The sequence below is a fragment of the Oryza brachyantha genome, chromosome 6 (genome assembly GCF_000231095.2).
Source record: "Oryza brachyantha chromosome 6, ObraRS2, whole genome shotgun sequence".
In the NCBI taxonomy this organism is placed as follows: Eukaryota; Viridiplantae; Streptophyta; class Magnoliopsida; order Poales; family Poaceae; genus Oryza; species Oryza brachyantha.
This window is the reverse complement of record NC_023168.2, coordinates 1,275,813-1,301,602: the sequence shown is the minus strand read 5'-3', so window position 1 is coordinate 1,301,602 and position 25,790 is coordinate 1,275,813. Positions and strand designations below refer to the sequence as shown.

Below are 25,790 nucleotides of genomic sequence, written 5' to 3'. Positions count from 1 at the left end.
GGGAGAGGTGGTCGTGAGCGTCCCTGCCACTCTCGCCGTGGTTGGTGGTGCAGTGGTGGGCCGGGTGGGCCCGCGGCGCCCGTGGGCTTGCCGGGCCTGGGCCGGGGACAGGGTGGGGGCCCACACCACCTGTCCCTGTGTTTTTCACCTAAGCTAGTTGTTTGATGATACATGGTAATGGTAGACTTGGTAGTGGCTGTGATTAGTGAATTTGATCAAATGATGGTACTATAATGTGGTACATATCTTCTACTGAATTAGCTGGGGACCTCCTGTTTTATTTCCTTTTTCCACAGGAGTTAAGGAATGATGTTTTATGTTCCAAATTACTTCGTCTGTTGCATAGTGTACAACTTTTTGACTCTACGTATATTCATTTATTGATTAATATGTATGATTTTATTTATGTGTCTATATTTGTTAGCATCCATATGAAATAAGAACAAATATTGCTTTTAAAATATATTAATTTCTATGCCCGGCGTCAGAATAAACCATTGCTATGAAATTCCTACATTCTATACACAACTAAATACGGCCTACAACAAGGATGTTCAGAGTTATCAAAGAAAAAAAAAGGAATCATCCTCGATATTTCCCTACTCTTTGCAATTTGCATGGTAGAGACAAGGTCAACACACTAGTAGCTTAGCTAGAGATCTACTCTAATTGCAAATTTGCAATCAAGTGGTAGTGAACATAAACGAGAAAGAAGATCATGTTAGTGGGGACGCAACTTCAAGGGGTTGGTTGACATTTGAGATTTGACAAAACCGGGCAGTGGGAAAAAATGGAAGTCTCACTCAACACCAAAGTGAAAGTGATCAAACCACCCTCATTCATCTGCCTTTTCCAATGCCCTGCAGCCGGTGTTTGTGTTGTTGCAGAGACACACCTCCAATAATGGTCCATCATCCATATCTTCAGGTATCTCTGACCACTGTGCGTGTGTCTGTACCAGCTGCATCTCTACGCACCACAATTCACAAAGATGCCCAGATAGTTTTGACACTTTTTTCGCTTGCATTTCATTAGAGAAAAGATTCTCTCTTTTTTTCTCTCTTTTCTGAAAGATAATCACAACAAGATTTCTCTCCTGGTTCAGGTTAATTTGCTCAGGTTCAGGACTTCAGGTAGCCATTTTCAACAATGGGAAGATGATTGAGTGTGTGCTCTTTTGTGCAACGGCTGAATAGCCGAATGATTTGTGACAATTATTCGAGGATACAAATGAATGAGTTGATGATTATAAAATTGAAAATTGGATTTAAAACATTATTATAAGAAATTTATATGTAGGAAGTTTTTTATATGCAAAAATCACGTAGTTGAGGAGTTTGTGAATCGTGCGCATTGATCCATTCATCTGTTTAGCAGAAAAGAACATGGTAACATACTGCAGAGGTGATAATCTGACATCCTCTGGAGCTGAAGACTGAGGTATTGCAAGAGACTTCCAGTTCAGATACTCAAAAGACAGTGTTAGCAATATCTATCAACTTTATGCAAGTGTCCTTGGCTCGGCTATTTCAGAGCTAATTAATCTTTAATGTTAATTCAGTTAAGTGATCTCGAATGCTAGTTGATCAATCACACAAAGTGTATGTACACACAGTATGTATTGTCAGCTGGTAGATCTGCAGGACCAAACATAAATCAAAGGGCCGCACTTGCCACTGGCACTTGTGTGGTTGCATCTCATGATAGGTGATGCTGCACGTACGGATGGATGGCCACCCGTTTAGCTTGGACCATCAAAGATGGAGCACTAACTGGCACACTATGTCAGGATAAAATGGAAAAATAAAATATAAATACTCATAGTATAATTCTAGCTAGCTGTGTAGTAGTACATGGCATGTAGTAGCAGAAAAGAAAAACAGGTGTCCTTTGAAATCTTCAGAAAGTGTCCTTTGAAATCTTCAGAAGCCTAGCTAGCTTGCACACACATTTGAGTTGATGCTAATCCATGGCTTAATTTACTAGTAACCCAGAAACAAAGCCATGCATGCATGCCAAGACAAAGTGCAAGTCGCATTCACCTTCTAATTAGTTAGTACTAGTAATTAATCAAGCGATAAATATCATGGTGCCTTGGCTATCAGCATCAAAGGCGATTATTATTTTGATGTAACACATGGATCGAGAAAATTAATCACCAGCAGACAATTCCTTTTAATTTTTCTGACTGAATGTCATATTGTCATGGAGGATGTGTGGTGGTATACAAGCAGGCCTGCACTCATCAGCTGCTTTCTTGCGTGTTTATGTCCCTTTGCTGTTGAACAGGCTTGTATGGGCACTCAACCAACTGGAAACATTATGTTGGCACTCATCACAAATCACCATTATATTATGCTGAGAATTCAATGATCATTGGACCCCGGTAATGTCAACTCACTAATGAGCCGTTTATCTGAATTCTGACCGTTTATCTGAATTCTGATTAGTATCAGTCGTGACTAGATTCTTATCACCTGACATGACATTGGTCGCAGCTAGCTGTTTCGTATCTAAGACGGCTTTGAAACAGGAATATTGGCCATGTGAGATGCTACTAATATAATTCAGACGTTGATTGAATGGAAGAGATAAAGATCATCTATCCATGCAACTTCTTGATTAATTTATCTTTCAGAAATCAGAGTTCTGGAATGAGTACTGTTGAAGCACATGCATCATCCATTTTAATTTTCTCATCAGATTAACCTTTTGTTTTACAGAACTGTGCAAATTGCACCGAAAAACTCTTTTAAACTCTCAAGACGTACACCCCGTCGTTTCTTGCATACCATATATACAATTATAAATATTTTTTAAAAAAACAAATATATATTAATGTTTGATATATCACTGCACAAATATGAAAAAAAAATTCAAATTTAACTTTTACAAGTTACAAAAAAAAACAAAAATTATTGTGAATATGCTTATACTAATAAGAGTATAATTTTTTCCTTTGTTGCAATATGTAGATATTGAATACATTTTTTGGAATGATATATCGCATATTATTCTTCATTTAAAAAATTCGATAGCATGAAAAAAGAGAGAGTAGATATCGTCAACCCCTAAAGTGATTATAAATTTATAATCCATTTTCATTGGTACCTCGTTATCTACTCCCTCCGCTAAAAATATAAGGCAACGAACTATTGATCCAATAATACTTAGCTCTTGCTGTAAAAGATGATATTGTTATATTCATGTTCCAAAATACCTTTTTAACCCCAAGCGAAATAGTGTGTAAGAAAATTACGGTGAAAGCTTAGTTTTGTTTCCTTCTAATATATTGACATGCAATTCTTTTGCGCGTTCGAAAAAAAAGATTAGTTTTGGATAATTAAAGAGCAATTTTACTATCCTTAAGAAGATATCAGGAAATACTGAATGATACTAAATTTTATATAAAAAACAGTGCTATATCTCATGGTACCTTTTTAAGGACGGGAGAAATGCTCTAATTAAAATATAGCCAATATTTTTGGACGGAAGGGGTAAGATCATGCTATAATTCAACATATTTGGTGCATATATAAAGAGTATTGTAAAAATCTAAGCTTGGATCTCCATTTGTCCCTGGTCCCTTCATCGAGCATGCAGCCTGCTTGATTTACCTGTCTGCATTAGCAAACAAATTAAGGCGAGGCGAGCGTGTGCAAATGCAACCACCGCACGCGCACGTACGCCCGCACGTACGAACGACGCACTCATCAAGGCCAGCCTTCTGCACGAACAGTGCAAGATTTCAGCGATCACCAGCAGGTGCAGTCAATGCAGATACCAAACTAGCAATGACAGATTCAGAATTCAGACAGGCCCATGCACCTAACTGATCACTAAGCTTTTAGCCAAACAGAAGGCCAGGAACTATGTTGCATGCGTGTGTGCAGAGTTGCAGGCTCTGATCGATCGATCCATTGCTGAATTACCAGAAATTAATTAGCTAATAAGAACGCTAACACTTGTAAATCTTTCAGAAATTCAGAGTTCAGACGGCAGGCAGGGAGGAACTGAAGGTTAAGCTGTAGAAATCAAACTCGGTAGACCGATCTAACGAACTGACAGATTGCGAATGTTCGATCGAGGAGTGCTACTGCTGCTGCAGTAGGGCAGTAGCCTTCGTCGTCGAAAGACGGTAGCTGCTAGGATAGTGACACACTGACACACGTTGAATTGATGGATACATGATCAGATCGATCAATCGATGAACATCGACATCAATCGTCAGATGGTAGGAGTACCAAAGATCGAATTGAAACAAAGCTAACTGCATATTATATGCTGATGGCTCTGACGCATCGATCGCCATGCGAGATGCTCCAAACATGTCAGTGTTCTGCTCCAGTTCAGAAACTCTCTCGTCTCTGCCTCATCAGATGTACTGAAGTGATCTAGAGCTCAGCTAATGGCGATCGAGCCGTGCAAGCTGAGCAAACTGGCGTCCGTTCCAGACGAGTACGTGTGTACATTGTGCTGTCGCCGTCGTCAACCGGGCCGGCGTACGTGGAAGGATCTCCGGCCGGCCGGCCGGCGACGGCGACGTCTGAGCTTCCACATGGCGAACTGGAACGGTCGATCGTCCGGTGGCTCGTCGCCGGCCGGTGGATGTTGACGCGAATCATTGGGCCGGAGACAGCGCCCGAACAGCAAGTTGCAACTTGCAAGGGTGTTTGTACCTACGCCCCTCGTGTGCAAAGTACTCCTGCTATATAATCTACTCATCATTATCCATCAGCCTTAACAGATGAAATGAAAGCTTAATCATAATCAATTAATTGCAAGCATACATATGTCAGTCTGGTTTCAAGAGTCAGAGACTAGCTGGAGATTCTGAGAAACAGCTAATGAGAATTTAGAGAAGTCGGCTGCTAGTTTACTTATTGGATTTTGTAGCTACCGAGACACCATAGTTGGCGTGAAAATCTGGATTGCTCGAGGAGCTCGAGATTCTGAGAATAGCTGTAGCTGTTAAAAGCTCGCCAGGAACAGGCTATACATATGTCTCAAAATTAAATCAACGCTTAATTAACTAGTACAATGAAAGCAGGGATGCATTATATTAGGCCTGAGGTAATCATGAGGGTTTTATCAGCTTCAGAAATTGAAAGTGACTTGTAAAAGGGGCAGATATGATTGAAGGAAGCAGCAAGGGACATTGGAAATCTTGTGAAGGTTCGTCTGGTCCTTGCAACCCAGCCTGTAAGGGTTTGGACCATCGATCGATCGATCAGCCATGATCAGTAGATTGTCCCACAACTTGTACCATGTATATATCCATCATAGATTCATAGGCTGGTGGTTGAACCCCTGTGAAGCAACCCCATTGATTTGATCAGTGTTAACTGTTTGCAATTTAGTAATGTTGAATAATTGCAAGAGAGTAATTCCATTTGAGACTCTCAGTACAGACATTCAGACAGTACTCTGTCCAGCCATATATATCCAAGGAAGGTAGTAAATCCATTTCATTTCAGCTCTGTGTGGCTATAAACACACATACAAGCTAGCGAAGCCATTTTGAGTACACTTTGTTTTTCAGTTAAACTTGGAATAGATTTCTTGGCAGGAATTTTCATCAAACCCTAGGGGGTGATCGTTGGCATTAACATCATATTTACGAATAAAGAATATTTTGCAAATACAACATTTATATATGTGTTCGACTAAAAAAAATAAACTACGATGGAAAAACCCCAAAATCAACTTCATATTTATGGTCAAAAAATTAAAATTTTGACGTATAAACAGAAGCATAAGCGAAAAGATCAAGCTCCTATACTTTTTTTCTGTAAAATTCATGCATTGCATAACAAAATAATTTTGAAAAAAATGTGCCAGTAGTGAACATGCATTGTTTTGCAGACTGGGAAACGTAAACAGGTGAATTGGCGGTCAAGAATACAGAAATGACTAGGGCTAGGTAGGAGCATTTTTTACGGCAACAATGGCTATGAACTGTCAAAATTTTGTCGGCAGCTCAGTGAGCAGCAATGCAGCATTTGCTCACGGTCAGTAGCAAGCAATGCACAGACAGGCAACTAATCTTGCACAGTTGCACTACGAAGCCTACCCCTTAGGGGCTGGAGCAGCTTAGAAAATATATCAGCATGGTACCATTCCCCATTTTTCACCCAGTCATTTACAGTGTGTAGTACCAGCTTGAAGAGAGAGAAAAAAAAAGACATGGAACAAACACACTACGACATTTCATCACCACAATAACCCCACAAGAAAATGTACCATTGATTTCATTCTAATTGCTCACATGTAGCGAAACATATGATAAGACATACTGAGAAAGATATATTGACTGTAAGATGGCATCAAATTTAATTAGAAGTGCATGAAGCAAATAAAAAGATCCCAGCAGAAACTGAATCGGTCGTTCAGCAGCACAGTTTTTAACTGTTACCCACGCTAAGCGCGTTAATAGATGCTCTCCGTCACAGAATCAAGAAGCATAGCACGTTCCTGAGCCTAGAATGTCAATGTTCATCACTGTTTGAACTTTTGAAGTGTCAAAGGTGTTAAACCAAGCAAACGTACTTGTTCTAGAACACCCATCAACAGGACAAATATTAACAGCTTAGATGAGCCCTTTTAGTATGGAATGAAGGGGGAAATCAGAGAAGCAGGTGTTACCATACGATGCATGAAAGCATAGAATACATAGAATATACGCACAATACACTGCTGGTTAGTACATTAATTGCAAGCCCATGGGCTGAGGCAGCTACAATGGAAATACAGTGATACACTTGTCAACACCTAGTTAGAGAGTTGTTATCTTCCTTACAACGGTGCTTGCTGCAGATTAGCCGTGCCCAAATTGTTGGCTTTGAACTGGATATACAAGAGTGAAATTTTTCATCATCAGATTAAACCCTTGGCATAATTTACCTACGAAACAGTCAAATGGGAAATAGAAATAATTTTACTGACCAGAAACAACTTTGGATTGCTGAGGCATTCCATCTATCATGCTTAATTGCCTTCTCAGCTTAGCTATGTGAGCTTGCACCTGGACGAACAAGAGAATTACAATGTCAGAGCAGTGGACATTGTTTTCACATTCAAATTTTCATGCACACACAGTTCCTCCTACTATTAGGTCAGTGAACTATTCTATGAAACATCTCCTAAACAAGATAAGTGAAATAAAACTCTATGTAGTTTTAGCTATTGTTCCTAAAGGTTTCTGCAGTGATACTGGTTATTCTAGTCAAGTGATCCCCAATTCAAAAATTTACAATTTTGTTGCCCTCCAAAGATTAATATGATGTGTTACACGGAATACATAGTCCTCTTAGTATACATTCTTATCATTGGGAGATGCAGAACTTAGCCTGAAAATCAGTTTCCAATTGGACTAGTTTGAGAAGGGGGTGGGAGTGGGACTCTAAAAATAAGGGACAACTACAAGTTTACATGCTTGCATGAATTGCTAAACTCTCTTATGGAAATACCTATGGACTACATGAATTGTTACAGCAGACCAAGTAGATGGGAAAGGAGGGATCCTTCCGGCAGTATTGCCAGGCATTGTAATATATCTCAAGAGAATAAGGACAATTGCAGCTAACTGTAAGTCTCACCTGTTGACGAGCAGCAGCCAATTTTAATAGTTCATCTGCTTCAGAGAAATTTGAGAACCACTGGCTCAAAGGATGATCCTTAGTGTCACCACGCTTCTTTTCATGTGGCACAAGTTCCATAGGGCCTAGATGATGGATAATTTCATGTGGCAAATTCTATTAATTCCCACTGCGAAATATATGTACATGCCATGATGCCAAGGAAAGAGGATTACCTGGAGGAGGCAAGGTTATACCAGGAGGTAACCTAGGCACAGTAGCAGCTGGATGATTTTGAACTCGTTGGAAAAAGGCCTCCGTGGGCTCAGGAAAGACAATTTCATCGTATGTTTCCACAACAACGGGTTTTTTAGTTGATTGTGGTCCAGTGTCCTCTTCAGGATACAGTTTAAGTTGATGAAACCTGCATCATCTATCTAGTTAACTAATAGCTTTCCCATCAGAAAAATGATGTTTTAACACGAGATGTGCAACTTACAAATCCAAGCGCTTTTCACATACGTCACTGTGGAAATAAAGAGTTATTGCTATTTCAAATTCTCCCCATCCAGATTCAGACAATTCAAAAGGTGGTTGCTCTACAACTCTTGTCGGATTAGTGAAACTCGGGTGAAGCTGAAACACCACACGCTTAACTATCACACTCAGATCCTCATTTGTTGCAGAACGGACATACACGGTCCATTTGTGAGAGTTGTATCTAGAAGAAAAGAATATATTCATGAGCTTTATATAATATTCACTATTGGTAACAAACTGTGTGCTTGATCAAGTTTAACAAGAGGTGTCCACTTACTCGCTTGCTTTTTTACCAAGCCAGAAAGAAATGGTTCCATAGACAATTGGAAAACTGATCTCCACATCCTTGAGCTTTTTATTCTGTAAAATATCAGTAAAGCATTATGTCAAGTAAAAAGTGTCATTGGAGCTTACTAATCAATAAGGTCTAGCAATTAACTGATATGAAATGGTGTGATAAAATCTCTCTGGATGATAAACATTCCATGGCATTAAAAAAATCGGAAGGTGAAGTTTGGTGGATGCCTATTTGTTGCCTTGTTTCAATACTTAGAGAAGGTGACCTATGCTGCACCAATACTTCTGAAAAAAATGTATACGTCTCCGATACACGTAAGCCAAGTAATGGAAAATTAAACAGAAAAATAACTAAATTAATTATCCAATAAACCGTCAACACAATGACACTTCTCTGAAACATACGTGACGCGCCCAGCCCATTAAGCACATACTAACCTTGGGAGTTGGGAAGAGTCCATTATGAAAACACATTGATATTATAGACAGGGGTGGTGTAGGCTGAGCGGATGTCAGATGGAGGTGCAAGTATTGCGACCATGTTGGCTTTAGTATCTATACATTTGCTAAAAATCTACATTTCCCTTGCTTGTAGTATATTATTCTTTTACTTTGGTGACAAACAATTAAGTATATGAAAAAAAAATATGTACTGTGTCGCCCTATCGGCATTTTTTAGAAAAAAAATGGTGAATCTCCATATCCATGTCCATGCATCATAGAAGCTGATTGTATGTTTGCTGTCATACATTAGATGACTGGGCTATTGTTCCGTGTGAAGATTGAAAACATGGTAACATAATGCAATAGAATGTATATCAACCAAAAGGTAGTAATTAAATCAAATGACTAGATATTATGGTCCACTGCCCCTCAATTCTAACTGCAAAAAAAAAGGACAAACCGTAAGATGCAGCTTAGCTCACCGGCTACATACTTCTTGCATTGAATCATATCCTAGTCAAATCTCAATTGTGCAAATGAGCATTCATATGATGTTCGCTGCTTACTAACGCACGCGCGTGATGTATAATCCCTTTGATTCATTGAGCCCCTTAGAATAGATACTGGAGTGCCACCGAAAAACCCTAACTCCCCACTCCTCAGCACAAAGTCATGACAGCACCGCGAAGGGGCACGCTACGGTGAGGAGGAAGAGGACGAAGGGAAACCTTCCTGTCGGCGTCTTCCGGCGGCCGCGCCGGCTTGGAGCGGAGCGCCTTCTGCGCGGCGGTCAGCACGGCCTCCGGCTGCGCCGGCGCCGCCGTCTGCGCTCCCGGCGCCTCCTCGGTATCCCGAACGGCCGCCGGAGAGGCATCCGCAGCAGCAGGCTGCGGCGGTGCCGGCGCCGGCGCCGGCGAGGAGGAGGAGGAGGCCTGCGGCATCGGCGCGCGGCGAGGGTTCAGGCCACCGTGGAAGAGGACGCGACGAGGAAGATGGCTGGGTCGGACCGGCTCGATGGGTGGGTAGTTGAGTCTGGTCTGAGCCGGATTGGCCGGTCCACTCGAACCGGAAGCGTGTGGACTGCACGGGGGCTGGGCTGTAAAGTGGGTGGGGTTTTAGGGTGGGCCCGGCCCATAAAGTCAGTGGTCTGATCCGCTGGTCGGCCCAGTTCAACAGCCTCAGGCCCACAGATTGGGATCATCTGTAGATTGAGGCCCACAGCTTTCGATGACATGATTAACCATTTCTTTTTTTTTTTGCCATGCACGTGTGTATCACATGCACTCTCACCCGTGTGAATGTGCCATAAACACATTCCCAATCTACAACGGCCCATAAACTAATTTGATATTGCAAGTATTACTATGATTTTCTATAGATTTACTTTAAAAAAAATCTAACAACCCTATCTTTCGCTCCCGTTTATTTTTACAAGCTAAAATTTAAATTATTTTTAGGTTTGGTTCTTAGATTGTTCTGAACATGTATATAAAGAATTTTATTTATAAATTATTTTTTTCATCCAAACGGTCACCCACTAAAACGTGGCTATGGTATGACCTAGGCAAATCGATGTAAATGCTTTAGGTTGGGGCATTTAACTTTTTATTATTCTTACGAATGTTTTAACAGATTTATTACTGGATCCACGTGTCGTAGTCTTATAAGTACCCACATATCATAAATAACGAGTGGCAAATCTGTTTTGATTATGACAAATGGTTAAATTTCTCCCATAGGATCGCCGTGGTGGTGGCGGCTATGATACGCGCACGTACCGTTGCCCCTTGCCCGATCCATCCATCCGCTGGCCACTAGCCGCGGCCGGCGAGGTAGCCGCCGCCCCCGACAAGCCACGCCCCGCGCAACGTGTCTCCATTCCGCGTCAGCAAAAGCGATCGATCATGCAGAAAGCGACTCTCTTGCTTGCAATCGATCAACTGCCGTCGTCTACCGCTGTACGCACCAACTGTTCCTGCAGTGTCCTGGAGCTCTTTTTCGATTATATTATGCCAATTTTTTTCACTTGGAAATAAAATATGATTCAGCGTGTATTTTAGTGTATACTCTTCTCGAATACTGGTTTGATATACTATATTGCCCAACAGCAACAGTGGCAGCTATGGAGCCAGGCATCTTGGCGGTCCTGCTCTCGTGGCTGTAGTTGTTTACTACTCTGTCCAAAAAAAGAAGATTTCTGGATTTTTTAGGTCGACGTTTGACCATTCGTCTTATTTAAAAAATTTATTAAAAAATTAAAAAAAATTAATCACACATAAAGTACTATTCATGTTTTATCATGTAGTAACAATAAAAATTTTAATCATAAAAATTTTTAAATAAGACGAATAGTCAAAAATTTTAAAAAAACACAGAAATTCATTTATTTTAGGACGGAGTTCGTAGGTTTGTTGGTTGTGTGTTATAGTTGTGGTCATTTGGTTTTCTCTAATTAATCGTGGACTAAGAATTGGTCTCGTTTATACTAAAAACCAGTGATATGACCATAAGTTATAATGGGTGAAAACTAAATCTTATATGTTAGCGATGGATGTACGCGCATGCAGGGAGGGGGGACGGGAGGACGAACAACTGTACGCTTTTTAATAATTTGCTAGATTTATGATTTTGAAATTTTCTTATTATATTTTATTTTCTAGCATTTGCTTTTAGATCGCTAAGAATATTATATACAAATTTTATTCATAAATTATTTTTTTTTTGTTTACAACGATCTCCTTAGTTTCTTATCAAGATTCCTATTTTGTCAATCGGGTGAATGAAAACTAAAGGAAGTCCAACTATAATGTCCTATCAAATTGCTTTCAAGAAATGTCAGTTATGTGACTGTTGATTAACAGTACATTATATGAGAGAGCAATCGTCCGAATCTGCCTGGAACAGGATGTGGAATTGGACGGTTTGCCATCTCTTGCGTTGCCGTTATGGCAAGAGAGGATCAGAGGAGAGGTTGCTCACGATGGCTAGCTGCTGCTAGTGATCAATCATGGGGCCTCTACTGACCGTGCAGTGTTTTTGTGATGGATCAAGTATCCAGGGAATGTCATGCTCAAAAGCTAGATCTGAAGCTAACTTCTGGAGTGCTTGCTTAGATCAGTAGATCACAGGCCCACATGAAGGTGGTTGTTGTTTATGTGACTTGTTCATGTGGTAGAGTGAGTGCAACCAGTACCTGCATTTGCTGATCTTGCACAGCCAATTGCCATGCAATGCTAAGCTGAAAAATCATTTCTTTTTTTTTTTGTGCTGTATATCCTTTGGCTGGCTGCTCTTGCTGGTCCCTAGCTCCCATCCTCTCTTCATGTGACCAACTCAAGTATCTCAACCTGTCAAAGTAGTAGCTCTGAATCTCTGATAGAACAGTGTAGATCATTTGTCATGCGAGGTTCTTGCCTCTTTTCAAGTGATTAGATATACATGTTCAGAAAAGCAGCCAGATCTTGTTGCTCTATGACCTTTTGCAGATCCGACCGTGCGTGTGCTGAAGCGCATGTAATCATATCTGCAAACGTGCTTGGAGTATTCTTTCCTTGCAATCTTGTGGTGAGGTAAAGCTTCTCCATTGATCAGCATCAAGTGAATTCACAGCTAGTTCGATCATTAGTTTGTTCTGGACTCTACCAGAAATTACAGTCTGAAGTCTGAGACTCTGAATCCAGATCTGAGCCCAGAAAAGTCACTACTACAGCACAAATGTGGACAACAATTATCCAACAGAAGTTTCAGACTTTTCAGATATGTGATATGGCAATGGCAGTATTCGCTTCTGTGTCAAAGGCATTGTTTGGAGTTTAAAGAATTTACTCTCTAGGGTAAAAACCTCTCATCTGATCTTTGATTATTAGATCCTGGTTTACGTGTGTCATTACTTTTTAAGGCGTTGCTTTTTTAGGGTTGTAGTCCAAGTACTGCTTGGCCGGAGTAGGAGGATGAAAAACACTTGTAGCTGTAGCTTGATATTTGTTGTCACGTTATTCTTTCTTTTTCTTTTTTTTACAATGATTATAAGTTATGTGCATCTTAACTATACAAAGGTCAGGGGCTCAAGGGCAATCGTAAAATAATTGTCTCGTCTTGATGCAATTTTTTAAAGATCAATAAGCTTCATTTACTTTTTTTTAAAAAAAAATATATGGTATGGTTGGTTTGAATCCCGATGTCTATAATACGACTACGTACATTATTAGCTGGTGTGCATGCTAGGAATTATTCTTCAATTGTCAAAAGAAAAGCAGATATAGTTCAAGAAACAGCAGTGTTGATAGGTCTCATTAGAAAAACTGAAAAAGTCCAGACTAGGTCAAATCCTGCTCTGTGCAAGCTAGATGACATGCCATAAGCTACAAAGCATCGAGCAGTGGACCAACAAAAATCCAAATAAAAAGGAATAATAAGCGTGCTGGGCTGCCTGGTGCTCCACTCTTCACGTCTGCTGCAGATTCAGTGATAGCATTGACCTGTTCCGTTGTACATGACAACAACAAAATAGCAAGGAATCAGAATAAGCGTCGTGTTTTCTATGGATTTCTTGAACAGCTACTCTCTTGGTTCTTTCAGGCGACTCTGATCAGAGATTGGAGGTTAATGGAGTAGTTTAAGCTCATGACTGGTTCAGAAGATCAGGCTACTCAATATTTCTAGGGGAAAAAGAAAGCTCTTCGTCTTCCTCTTCTTGTTGCTGCAGAAAAAACGAAATAATTGGCCCATGGCAGAGAAGAAATTAATCTCAGATGATTTTAAGCACCTTTTGCCTTATTTATCAGGGCTCCTAACTACCAGTCTACCAGCAGACACCAGCTATTTTTGCTGTCATGATTGCTACTTATCATATAACTCAGTTAAATGGGCAACAGATGTCTTCTTAATTTTTTTTTCTAGATGAAACCTGTTTATGTCACACAGTAAATCGGTAATACGGAGTAAGCTGCAGTAGTACATTGTAGATACTGCAACCACTACTGGCTTGTTCAGTTAACTGTACTTAGATCATCTGAATTTGCAACATTTTACATATCAACCACTGCATCTGCATTTAACATTACTTCCAAGCTACTTGTACTGCCATTGATCAGTACACAGTTTGTCATGCCTTGAAGAGAGATCAAAATCCTAGAATGGATAGACCGATACAACCTAAGTTTAGCTTCTGCTATTAGTGAGCACTACAAGCATTTATACTACTAAACCACTACCTTGATGTGATGAACATCAACAACCAAAGATGATGTGCACTGTAAAACATAATCATGAGAGGTTTAATTATATATTAAATTGTGTGCTGAACTCATAGGCGAAAGTGATGTACTGTTGTGTTCAACATCTGAAGATTCTCTCTCTTTGTTGAGAAAACAATGAAGTCAGATACTCAGAAGATGTAGGTTGTACCAACCGATGGGAGGACAAAATCTATCGAATGTGACAATAGTACGAACAACAATATGCCTTCTATAGCTCAAATGAAAATTGCAAGCCAAGCAAAGGGAATTCCTAGTCCAAGCCTACTTATCTTTCTTGTTCTAAATTTCGCCCACATTAACAACTTAATTTACTAGTATAAACTTCAGCATATTTACGGGATCAATATTGGACATGGTTAAGCACTGATATGAATCTACCACAGAAACTGAAGAGTATGCGAGTAAAAAAAAAACAGAGCTGTTGTTCATAAATCTGAATCAACTGTAAGAACAGAGTTTCTTGCTATTGAATTCTCACACAAAATCTGTAGATCGATGTAAACATGGTAACAACTGGATCTAACTTGTATATACAAGACACACCCTTGATGTAACATTGACAATGACATGCCTATTCCTAATTGCTTTTGACACAGCTGGTATTCCCATTCAAAGAATGATCTTCTCTCAAAAAATGGTATCCAAGAACAATGTCTTTTTTTTTTGCGGAACACAAAACAAACCCATCCCAATAAACACACGTGTGGACCCTACCCCTATAAACACATCTAAAAACTGAATTGCTTATATATTGAGATTGACGAAACCACTGTACTGCCCTGCCATAGATGGGTATACCATATTATCATTTACTACTAAAGAATAATTGCTATTATGTTTGGCACAGAGGAAAAAAAAGATGAGGGAGAACTGCAAAAAAGAAAAAAAAACCTTCAAAAGTTGCTTAAATTTTTGAACCATTTCCCCTCCACTGATGAACAGCAAGATCAAGGCAGCAGTAGTAAAACTGAACAAGCCCGAGAAATTAAGACTCGGCAACACAGTGGTCACAGCCTTTTTGAGTTTTTTGGACACCACCACCTCCTCCTTTTCCCTACCCACAGGAGGCACCCGAATTCAAACCCCGCCTCGCTCCCGTGGGCCCCACCTGTCATGCACCGCCAGCTCCCACGGGGTAACACAAGCCGCGAGCATACGGAGCATGTGGGGGAAGGGGGACCACCCGCCCACTCACTGCAAGGTGGGCCACCTCTAGACCGGGCCCACATGTAGTGACGACGCATCAGGTGGGGACCACGTCCACACGACGACACGACACGGCGCTGCTCGCCGTCGCCGTCTTCGCCTTCTCGTGGAGCGGCTGCGCCCTGCGCCACCAACCCGAGTACCCGAGCCGCTCTCCTCCTCCTCGTCGCCTCGACGCTAGCGGCTCGCTTCCTCCTCCTCCTCCTCGCCGGCTCGGCCCGCCTCCCTCCCTCCCCACACTGTCGCTGTCGGTGGGGGCCCGCCGTCCTCCTCCTCACCGGCATTTATTCATTCCCGCTCGCTCATCGCCCTCCCGTGATCTCCCTCCACCCCGAGCTCGTGGTGTGTGGGGGTGGTGGTGTTATGGCCAGTGGCGCGAGGAATGGGGGAGGGGGAGGGGTGGGGGCCAGGATGAGCGGGAAGGCGGACAGGCAGAGCATCAACGCGACGCCCAAGGCGGCGGGCGGGAAGCCGCGGCTGTCTGCGGCTGGCGGCGCGTACCGGCGGACCAGCTCCGGGCCGCTCCCCGCCGCGGGCGGTGGCGGCGACCGGCGCGCGTCGTCGGACTCTGGAGGTGCGTTTGGGCCACGGTGGCTGGGAGTGGGATCCGGATTTGGATTTGCTGATGTGGGGTTTTGGGGGATTGAGGATTTGGAGTTTGGGTTGATCTGCATTTGGCCTAGCGTGAGATACTAGCTCGAATCCGCCGCTTGATCTCCTAGGATTTAGTATTTTTGTAGAGCGTCAAGGCGAATGTGTTCTACCGACTTCTACCTGCTGAATGCTTCCACCATTTCGGTAGCGCGATGGTTCGGTTCGTTGAATCTCCTCACATTTTTGGATTTGCTTGTTTAATGACTTGGTTGTGCCTGGATGCAAGTGCACAACCCTGAAACTCTAGTGGTGCGTTCCAATTGGTGGTTTGATCATGCCATTTTTGTAAGATGTAGCTGTAGTGGCAGAACCATCGCTTCAGAAGTTCAGATTAGGATTTCGGATTCCTCGATGATGTCATACCTCTGGTCTAGCAGTTGTAGTTGTGCCGGGACCATATGTTCGTCGTCCTGTTGCATCGTGCTTAATCATGGTGGCCGTGCACCCCTTGCACCAGACCGCTACCTACCTTTCCAATTTGCCTTGCAAATCTAACATAACTGCTGAGCTTTCGGAAGAATGCCTGCTGGTAGATGTGCATCTAAACAATTAGGCTACGTAGTGCATCTTATATTCCTATCATATATGTAATTCCCATTGATCGGGATGCAGCGTGGTTCCTTCATCTTGGAAATTACCAGAAACCAGCAGTCCATATGACTTCATCTAGGAAATTTCCAGAACCCAGAAGTCCGTATGATTTCTTCCATCCAGGAAATAGCCAGAAGTATATACAACAGCAATTACACCAATAATATTATATGTACTCCCAAAAATGAAAATTCTTATCATTTTATATTTTTGGTATATATGAACCTATCTTAGTTGCCATTTAGAACCATAACATCAAGTATTCTGCTAGCAGGTTTCTTGGGAGACTTAGTTATTGCGTACATGATTCTCATTGTAACATTTTCATGCTGCTCCTATTGTGTGTTAGACCTATTCCCTTGTATAGTTGAACTTACATTTACTCTGCATGCGAGGCCAAGTAGACAACTCACTTTCCATGCCTCTCATGCTACAATATCTTAGCATATCTATACATATATGATGTCGGACATGATCATTCCATGTTTACAGTTTAATTGACAAACCTCATGCCTTGTGTTGAAATTTGAAGAATTGTGTTGCTTTTTGTGTGTTAATATTTATCTGACTTAGATTCTATATTTTTATTAACTGATATAGCTTCATTCTACCTTATTCTAGCAGTTTCTAGTAGAGTTCGAGTTGCTGTAAGGCTTAGGCCTCGAAATGCAGATGAGTTGGCAGCAGATGCTGACTTCGGTGATTGTGTTGAGCTTCAGCCAGAGGTTTGCACTCCCCTCCCCCTCCCTGCTATTTATCATGCAATGCAAAAAGGAACATGTTGTTTGCTTATGGTCTCACTTGATCAATTGTTTTATAAAGCTCAAAAGATTAAAGCTTCGTAAAAACAACTGGGAGTCAGAAACCTATGAATTCGATGAAGTGCTTACAGAGTTTGCTTCACAGAAGAGAGTGTATGAGGTTGTTGCAAAACCAGTTGTGGAGGTATGTGACAGTCTTACCTTTCTTGCATTTACTCGTTTTTGTTATCCATAATTCCTACTATTCATGAATGACCTCTTACAGCACATTGTAAATGAGTTTGGTTTGAGTGTTGTTCTGGGATCTATGGCTATGCTTGAGTGTAACACAAATCAGCTGGAGCATGGAATATTAGCACACTTGAAAGTTTCCTAAATTTTAATGAAATAATTATAGAATTTTTTATTTTAAATGAATTTTTCTCTTGGTTGTTCAATGTTATTTTTTTTTACATTTAAAGTTTAACCCAATCCTGGAGGTAAAAGAAACCTTAAGTCTTCTTGTAGCTAAAATGATATAATGAAGGATGAAGTTATGTCTGTGGACTTGTGCACAAGCTATTAGTGGACTCTTGTTGTCTTCTGACCATATGTTTTTTGCAGAGTGTTTTGGAGGGATACAATGGCACCGTTATGGCATATGGGCAGACTGGTACAGGGAAAACTTTTACACTCGGAAGACTTGGTGAAGAAGATACTGCTGCACGGGGAATCATGGTTCGTGCAATGGAGGATATTTTGGCAGATATAACACCTGAGACTGATACAGTATCAGTATCTTACCTTCAGGTTTGTGATTCAAGGGGTTCTATGGCATTGTATATATTTTCTCCAATCTCAACACATGGCTTTCATTTCTTTGCTGTTCTTGACTTATTGGGTTGTAAATGTATATTATGGTTGTTTCAGTTGTATATGGAAATGATACAAGACCTCCTTGATCCTGTAAATGACAATATAGCCATTGTAGAAGATCCAAGGACAGGGGATGTTTCATTGCCTGGGGCTACAGTAGTTGAGATTCGAGATCAGAAGAGTTTTGTAGACCTTTTGAGGGTTGGGGAGGCTCATCGTGTTGCTGCAAATACAAAGTTGAATACTGAGTCTTCTCGTAGTCATGCACTCCTCATGGTAATCTGTGCTTTTAGCTTTCTAGGCATTGCACCCTGTTGGCAAATTAATATGGTTATGCATGAGTTTTTTATATCTATTGCTGAAGGTAAATGTTAGAAGGGCCGTGAAAGGAAGGCACGAAATGGATGTTAGCATTTCAGGTGAAAATGGGCATTCATCTTCCATGGTTGGGTCATTCCGACCGCCTATTGTTAGGAAAAGCAAGCTTGTAGTTGTAGACCTGGCAGGATCAGAGCGAATAGACAAGTCTGGTGAGTGCATTCTCATCGATAAATGATGACACATCTTTTTTCCTATGAATGCCATATCTTGCTGCACTTCTGTACTTTTGCCAGGATAATAAGACATTAATATCTTCAGGAAGTGAGGGTCATACATTAGAAGAGGCAAAGTCTATCAACTTGTCCCTAAGCGCACTTGGAAAATGCATCAATGCACTAGCTGAAAACAGCCCACACGTACCAGTTCGTGATTCAAAGCTTACAAGATTGCTTAAAGATTCATTTGGAGGTAAATGCATGCTAATATGTCATTTGGTCGATATAAAAATGAAGATTGTGTCATAGCTTAGGAAGGCATGCTCATATTTATCTAGGAGCTCATTATATACTGTAACAGTTTTTTTTTTGGGTTCAAATTGATGTGGTTCTGTTGAAATTCATAGGCACTGCAAGAACATCATTGGTTGTGACAATTGGCCCATCTCCAAGACATCGGGGTGAGACTACCAGTACAATAATGTTTGGACAAAGAGTAAGTTTTTACACTAAGATATATTTAATGATTTTAAGATTCTCTTGCCTTTTCAAGTTGCAAAATTGTTCATTGACTGACCATCCCAATTTGTTTTTTTCTGTGATGCAATTAATGTTTTCTTTGTTGTTTCATATGTAGGCAATGAAAGTTGAGAACATGGTGAAACTGAAGGAAGAATTTGACTACAAAAGCTTGTGTAGAAGACTTGATATTGAATTAGATAAGTTAATTGCAGAAAATGAAAGACAAAAGAAATATTTTGATGATGAAATTGAAAGAATAACAGCAGAAGCTCAATTGCGTGTTACAGAAGCTGAAAGAGAATACAAAACTACTCTAGAGGTTTGCTTTTCACTACAATGTTTTATATATCTTGCTATTTTGTAGTATAGATTAATTAGCCCGTATACCTTTTATCTTGTATATTGGTATGTTGATCTTCATGAGAATTCTATTTATTGGAATCAGCGGTGCGCTGACTGAATATTTGACTTTGGCTTCTGATATGTTTTAACCTTTTACTCAGAGTAGTAGGTCATAAGTTTATTTGACAAAAATAAAGTGAAATTTGGGCTTACATTGACACCATAAAGGATTATCCAATTTCGATCTTAAAACGACTGAGTTAACTATTAGTCATCAATACCTCAATCTTGTCTTGTGCGCTTGGTCCTCAAATGTATTGCCTCTATCATCATCTATAACTCAAAACCCTTCAAGACCTCAAGCATCTTCAGTTGCTAGCCAATCCTATTAAAGGGCCATCTCAATGCTTCACATTCTTATGGCAATTTCAGCGTAGGCTGGAAGTAGAAATATCATAGGCGATTCTAGAGTGCCATGACATTGTGGTACTTTTGCCTAAAATATTCCCTAATGAACAAATAATGTTATGTAAATTTCACAAATTAGTGTTTTAAACTAATAGAATAAAGTGTAAATCACTTTATTTCTAAGCTTCCTAAATAACGATTCTGGTTCTGTCCTGCTTGATTGAGTATGCCTTTTATATATATATTTTTTTGTTTTTCTTATTGTAGAATGAGAAAGTGAAGTGCCATCAAGAATACCTGGATTCTATAAAGATACTGGAAGAGAAGTGGAAAGTACACCAGCAATCACCTAAGAAACAGGTACATCTTTATTTTTGGCATTGACAAGTTCATTTGTATACTCTTACTTGTTTATCATTGCTGGCATGCCATAAATTTCTGACTAAGAAAGATCACTTACATTAACTTTAATAATTTAGTTTCTCATTTGGGAAAAGTAGGAAAGCTTCCACAGGCTGTTATTCTTAGTTAAGTGATTGCTGTGCACTAGTTAAGTGATTGCTGTGCACCAATAGTGGGTGCACATGTAGGCTTGAAGCTGATTGGCATGTGAGTCTTGGGTTTACACTGTATCAGAGTTGCTTAAGCAATAAAAACTCATGTGCTGACCAGCTGCCATTTTCCCATCAACTCACTCATTTTATTTTTCTGTAGATTAAAGAGACTGAACCTACATCCAACGAGGTTGGAGAAGTGCAGAATTTACTGCAGAATGAGAAGATGTTACGCCAATCTGCTGAAGATGAGGCTAACGACCTTAAGAATCAAGTATTGCACTGGAAAAAGATGGAGGTACTGTCAGTATATAATTGTTTTCCACCTATGAATATATTGTTACTGATTATTCTGATAGTACACTAACCTTGTTTTCATCTTGTAGGCTTTAGCTACTGCTGAGGTTGTCAAACTCCGGAAAATGCTGGATACTGAAGCTAGCCAAAAAGAGAAACTTGATGAAGAAATAGCTGCTCTAAAAAGCCAGTTGTTGCAGTTAAGTCTTGATGCTGATGAGGTAAGAATTACTGGCAGTGCTAGTAATAGTGTTACTGATGATCTTGAATTTCTAGATATTTTTTAATTTAATGATTGATTGTCATGTATTATCTTATCGAATCAATTTGATATGTAGCACACCTAATGATGCATAATCATATTTTCTCACATGTTGGCTTTTGTCTTTGTAGTGCATAACACAGCAAATGTTAAGTTTAATTAAGTTCATCCCCATTTTTATGACTTGTACCTGTCCTATTATTTGAATCATTCCATCCCTATGGAAAGCAGCTGTGCTTTCTTGAGGAACTTTCATTTTTATATCTTAAATGCTAATGTAAGGTCTCTGACATTCTCTTTTTTTGTATCATTCATTTTTTTTCTTCTTTTTAGACAAGGAGGAGTCTTGACAGAGGAGATGGATCCGGGAAAATATTTCCTGGGTTTGATTCTTTGATGTCCCATTCTAGGAATTCACAGCCTAGAGAACAGAGTAATGGACCTAAGCCACCCATTGCTAAACTCTTTGAACAAGGTATTCATCACTTATTCTCTATCTCTTGAGGAATGCAATCTTGGCAAGAATCCAGCAAGCTTCACATAGTTGATTGGTCTACACACTTATTTTGATTTTACACATTTTATTCACTTGTAGCCTGTCTTTCAGACTGTATCTTTTACCTGTTGGTCCTTGTAAGATGTCCACATATAATAAGACCATTATACAAGATTGTGATTAAAGTTTATGTATGTTATTCTTGCACAATAGCATTATATGGTAGTGAGTAAATGACCCTGAGTTGTGACTGCTTTCTGTTTTCTCAGAAGCTCGAGATAAGTAGGAGAGACAATATATGTGCCAGACTTAAAAAGAAAATGCTTATGTGTAGGTTACTTATATAGTTTTTATCTGTGATACCATGATGATGAGACCTCCTATTATTTCAGTTGGGTTACAGAAGATACTGTCATTGCTTGAATCGGAAGAACCTGATGTTCGTGTTCATGCAGTGAAAGTTGTTGCGAATCTGGCAGCTGAAGGTGCGGTGTGCATATTCATCATATGTTAATTTGAAATAAGGATTCTATTATTTTTTTTCTTTCATGTGTCAGGGTTTGCATTTTCTGTATGAGTAAATTTGATTTTTAAGCATTTACATTTGACACTACCATCTCCATTTCATTTGTAGCCTATGCTGGATGCTGTTGAACTGAAGTAGTATTACCCTATAAACGTTAAGTATTTTAGATAGTATAAGTATACATTGTAACAATACTTGATATGCATCATTTTTCAATGGATGCCTTGATATTTAATCCTGGAACCAGATCTCTATGTTTAATGTGATACGTACTGCTTCTTGACCATGTTGGATCAGCAGCTTTTTAATAAGACTTGCAAAAAACTGCATCTATGTAGTTAACTTATCTCTGGGCTGCACATGATTTATGCTCCACGTATTGTTAAGTATGGCTGCATTTGTGTTTCAGAGGCAAATCAGGAAAAGATTGTAGAAGCAGGTGGCCTTACCTCCCTCCTAATGCTGCTTAGGAGCTCGGAGGATGAGACCATTCGCAGAGTAGCAGCAGGAGCAATTGCTAATCTTGCAATGAATGGTTAGTAGGCCAACAGTATTTTGTAAATCATGAAAGAGTGCCTTCATTTGTGAGCTTATTTCTGTTGTTGAATGCCTCTTATCTCATTGTGGTAACAATATATACAGAAACAAACCAAGATCTTATCATGGCTCAAGGTGGTGTAAGCCTGTTGTCTATGACAGCATCTGACGCGGAAGACCCACAAACCCTAAGAATGGTTGCTGGAGCTATCGCCAACCTTTGTGGCAATGGTAAACCCTATTTTTCTGCATGTTTCCATTTCAGGAATTAGTACACTAAAAAATTATCGAACTGAAGAAAATGCCCCTGAAAGTTAGTATTCTGGACATACTAAAGTGATAATCAGTCAAATGGCTGGCTGGCAGTGTAAAACACCATGACCATCCAATTTAATATTAATAATCCTTGCTATGCATATTCGTCTGTAGCTTTAAGTTCCTTGCAAAGGAGAAAACTGCTGAAGTGTAAATTTTGGTTAATGACCAGAATTTCTTTTGTTTAGGAGCAAAGTTGATAATCGTATCACTTCAAGGCTAGTGCGGGAGCCTTCAAATTTAAGAAAAAAAATACTGATTTTCTTGGACTGAAAAAATAAACTATTTCCTATCCATGTGACTGTTCTCAGCATCATTATTTTCCTTCTACCAGACAAACTGCAAACACGGTTGAGAGGAGAAGGTGGCATCAAAGCATTGCTGGGAATGGTTAAATGTGGTCACCCTGATGTCCTTGCTCAAGTTGCACGTGGAATTGCAAACTTTGCAAAATGTGAATCTAGAGCAGCTACGCAAGGTAATGGTACCAATCGATCCAATATTCATTTGTTTTTCTTATTGTACTTTGGTATGAGTGGGCGACATGTTCCAGAGTTCAAAGATGCCATGCAAAGGACATTTTTTGGCTTTCAGATTGTGTGATAGCACATAGCTAGAACTGGCTATGTCCATCTTATGATCTTATCCATGAAACCATGAGTCCATGACTGAGATTTCCTTTTCTATCTCAGAAACTGATGAATGATGATAGTCTGAAATTAGCTCTTATGCAATTCTCATCGACTTGAAAATCTTTCAAGTAAACATACTTCCATGGTTGATCTAATTTGTCACTGTAAATCTTGTGATAGTTAATGTTGTTTTACATAATTCCTGCTACTCTGCTAGAGATCAATTTTGATGTACAATCTTATGCGGTTATGCCATCCCTAGATTTGTTCTTCATATTTTAACCATGTATTTCTAACACGTGCATAATTTTATTTTATCAGGAAATAAGGTGGGAAAATCGTTATTAATTGATGATGGTGCGCTTCCCTGGATTGTAAAAAATGCAAACAATGAAGCTGCTCCAATTAGGCGGCACATTGAGCTTGCGCTATGCCATTTAGCACAACATGGTATCTCTCGTTGCTTGCAACATTGCTCCTTTATTCACTGGTGATTGTGCATACAGTATGCAACAGTACTAGCAAAATTATACGTTTATACTTATGGTGTTAACTCTTTCTGCAGAAGTAAATTCAAAGGATATCATTAGTGAAGGTGCTTTATGGGAACTTGTACGAATTTCAAGGGATTGTTCTCGTGAGGATATAAGGATGTTAGCGTACCGGACATTGACTTCCAGCCCCACTCTTCAATCAGAAATGAGAAGATTACGCATAGAATGTTGATAACGAAATATGCTGTTGGTTCACTGCGTGGAGTTACACTCCCCTCACAATCTAGGTGCCATTGCACCAAGCCCTGGTAATCAAGCATATAGGCCATGTTTTAGTCGATTTTTCCAAGCGTCTGGGAGCCTGAGTTTTCATCGGAGCAGCTCCCCTGTTCTCCTCAAAAGAGTTTTTAAGTTTTGATGTGGTGGTTGCTGAGGAGAAGTTGAAAGTCTGGGTTGCAACTGATTTATTCTGACCCGTTGCTGTACGGTTTCATATTTTACGTTGTTTGTAAAATTGTTGTAAAAATACCAGCAAGGCCAAAAATGAGTTGCTGTTATCACTTGGGAGACAGCAGATAGGTAGACTTGGCCATGAATCATACCTGTATTCATCATTGTACAGTAGCTGATCTTTACTGTAACTTATTGCTGAAAAGGCGTGATGTTAGTTGCTACTCTGAGTACTTATGATTCGAAAATGACGTGATTGTACACATGGAGCGTGCGTGCGTTCAACAGAGGCAGATGTGTACCGGCCCAAAATGTACTGGAGTATAATTTACTCGTTGCTCAGAAGTTCCGGAAGACTGCTGCTTTGTGGCCTGACACACAGGCGTGTTTACCCATGATATTTTCTGCTCTCTCCGTTCTAAAATAAATTAATTTTTTACTTTTTATCTTTAATTTTTAACTTTTTATCTTATTCAAAATTTTTTTACGATTGATATTTTTGTTTTTATTAGATGATAAATCATGAATAATACTTTACGTGTGACTAATTTTTTTCTAATTTTCTGAAAATTTTTCAAATAAGATGGATGGTCGACAAAGAAATCGGAGAATTTGTTTTTTTGAGAGAGGAGTGTGTTTGATCCCACTTTTCAATCTTGTGGGTGGGTGTAACTTCTGGAGGGCTTGCATCGAATTGAAGAGTGTAAGGTCAGTAGAAACAAGATGAACAGGTGAGAGGGCACTATGGCAGTGAAACACGGCAACACGGGGAGTTCGAGAAGCGTAGACGGTCGCAAGGTTCCAAAGCAGGAGGACGCGGTTGCGCGCCGTAAAATCAGTGAAAACCTACTTACTACTCCGGTGGCAACCTCCTTGCCGCCTAACATAGTAAATTAGAGCATATTTGACAGCTCATCTTTATTTAGATAACCATTTAAAATAACTTCATCCACATATGATAGTTTCTATATCTTTTGGAGAATAAAGAGAGAACATCTAAATATAAAGTTTCTCTCTCCTAATATAGATGACGTCTAAAAATAAAGAATGTGATAATGTTCTGTTGGAGCTCTATTTTTACCTTTTATCCTCTATTTTTAGGATAGAGGATATGATGGAAGAGCTGTTGGGATGCTCTTAGGACAGATTAAAGGTATAATTCACTATAGACACTTGTCCAATCCATGTCAGTAGCAATAATATATTTTATAATGGTACGCACAAAAATAAAGTTAA

At 39.9% G+C, this 25,790-nt stretch overlaps 2 protein-coding genes across 2 annotated transcripts; one reads left to right on the top strand and one right to left on the bottom strand.

Moving 5' to 3' along the window:
- Nucleotides 1-6,389: 6,389 nt before the first annotated feature.
- LOC102711812 (transcription initiation factor TFIID subunit 14b) lies at nucleotides 6,390-9,830 on the bottom strand. Its single transcript, XM_015837958.2, has 7 exons — nucleotides 9,587-9,830; nucleotides 8,395-8,477; nucleotides 8,077-8,298; nucleotides 7,814-8,001; nucleotides 7,599-7,723; nucleotides 6,946-7,024; nucleotides 6,390-6,846 (listed from the first exon to the last, which is right to left on the bottom strand). The coding sequence occupies exons 1-7, from the start codon at nucleotides 9,797-9,799 to the stop codon at nucleotides 6,818-6,820; spliced, it is 939 nt and encodes a 312-aa protein (XP_015693444.2). The 5' UTR covers nucleotides 9,800-9,830; the 3' UTR covers nucleotides 6,390-6,817.
- A 5,752-nt stretch (nucleotides 9,831-15,582) lies between these two features.
- On the top strand, nucleotides 15,583-24,771 carry LOC102711540 (kinesin-like protein KIN-UB). The gene is made up of 19 exons (XM_040525312.1): nucleotides 15,583-15,896; nucleotides 17,192-17,292; nucleotides 17,390-17,512; nucleotides 17,932-18,117; nucleotides 18,238-18,459; nucleotides 18,548-18,713; nucleotides 18,823-18,972; nucleotides 19,127-19,215; nucleotides 19,357-19,560; nucleotides 20,259-20,351; nucleotides 20,706-20,843; nucleotides 20,932-21,063; nucleotides 21,438-21,579; nucleotides 21,993-22,085; nucleotides 22,536-22,661; nucleotides 22,769-22,894; nucleotides 23,313-23,456; nucleotides 23,932-24,060; nucleotides 24,176-24,771. Exons 1-19 carry the CDS (start codon nucleotides 15,686-15,688, stop codon nucleotides 24,334-24,336), a joined length of 2,736 nt encoding a protein of 911 aa, XP_040381246.1. The 5' UTR covers nucleotides 15,583-15,685; the 3' UTR covers nucleotides 24,337-24,771.
- Nucleotides 24,772-25,790: the final 1,019 nt, after the last annotated feature.

Excerpts from the sequence above, each read along its gene's own strand:
- LOC102711812 (XM_015837958.2), bottom strand. The coding sequence starts at position 9,799 with ATGCCGCAGGCCTCCTCCTCCTCCTCGCCGGCGCCGGCGCCGGCACCG. Across the intron at positions 8,478-9,586 it reads CGGAAGACGCCGACAGGAAG|AATAAAAAGCTCAAGGATGT; the intron begins GTTTCCCTTCGT and ends GATATTTTACAG. Across the intron at positions 8,299-8,394 it reads CTTGGTAAAAAAGCAAGCGA|ATACAACTCTCACAAATGGA; the intron begins GTAAGTGGACAC and ends CTTTTCTTCTAG.
- LOC102711540 (XM_040525312.1), top strand. The coding sequence starts at position 15,686 with ATGGCCAGTGGCGCGAGGAATGGGGGAGGGGGAGGGGTGGGGGCCAGG. Across the intron at positions 17,293-17,389 it reads GTGTTGAGCTTCAGCCAGAG|CTCAAAAGATTAAAGCTTCG; the intron begins GTTTGCACTCCC and ends TGTTTTATAAAG. Across the intron at positions 24,061-24,175 it reads ATGCCATTTAGCACAACATG|AAGTAAATTCAAAGGATATC; the intron begins GTATCTCTCGTT and ends CTCTTTCTGCAG.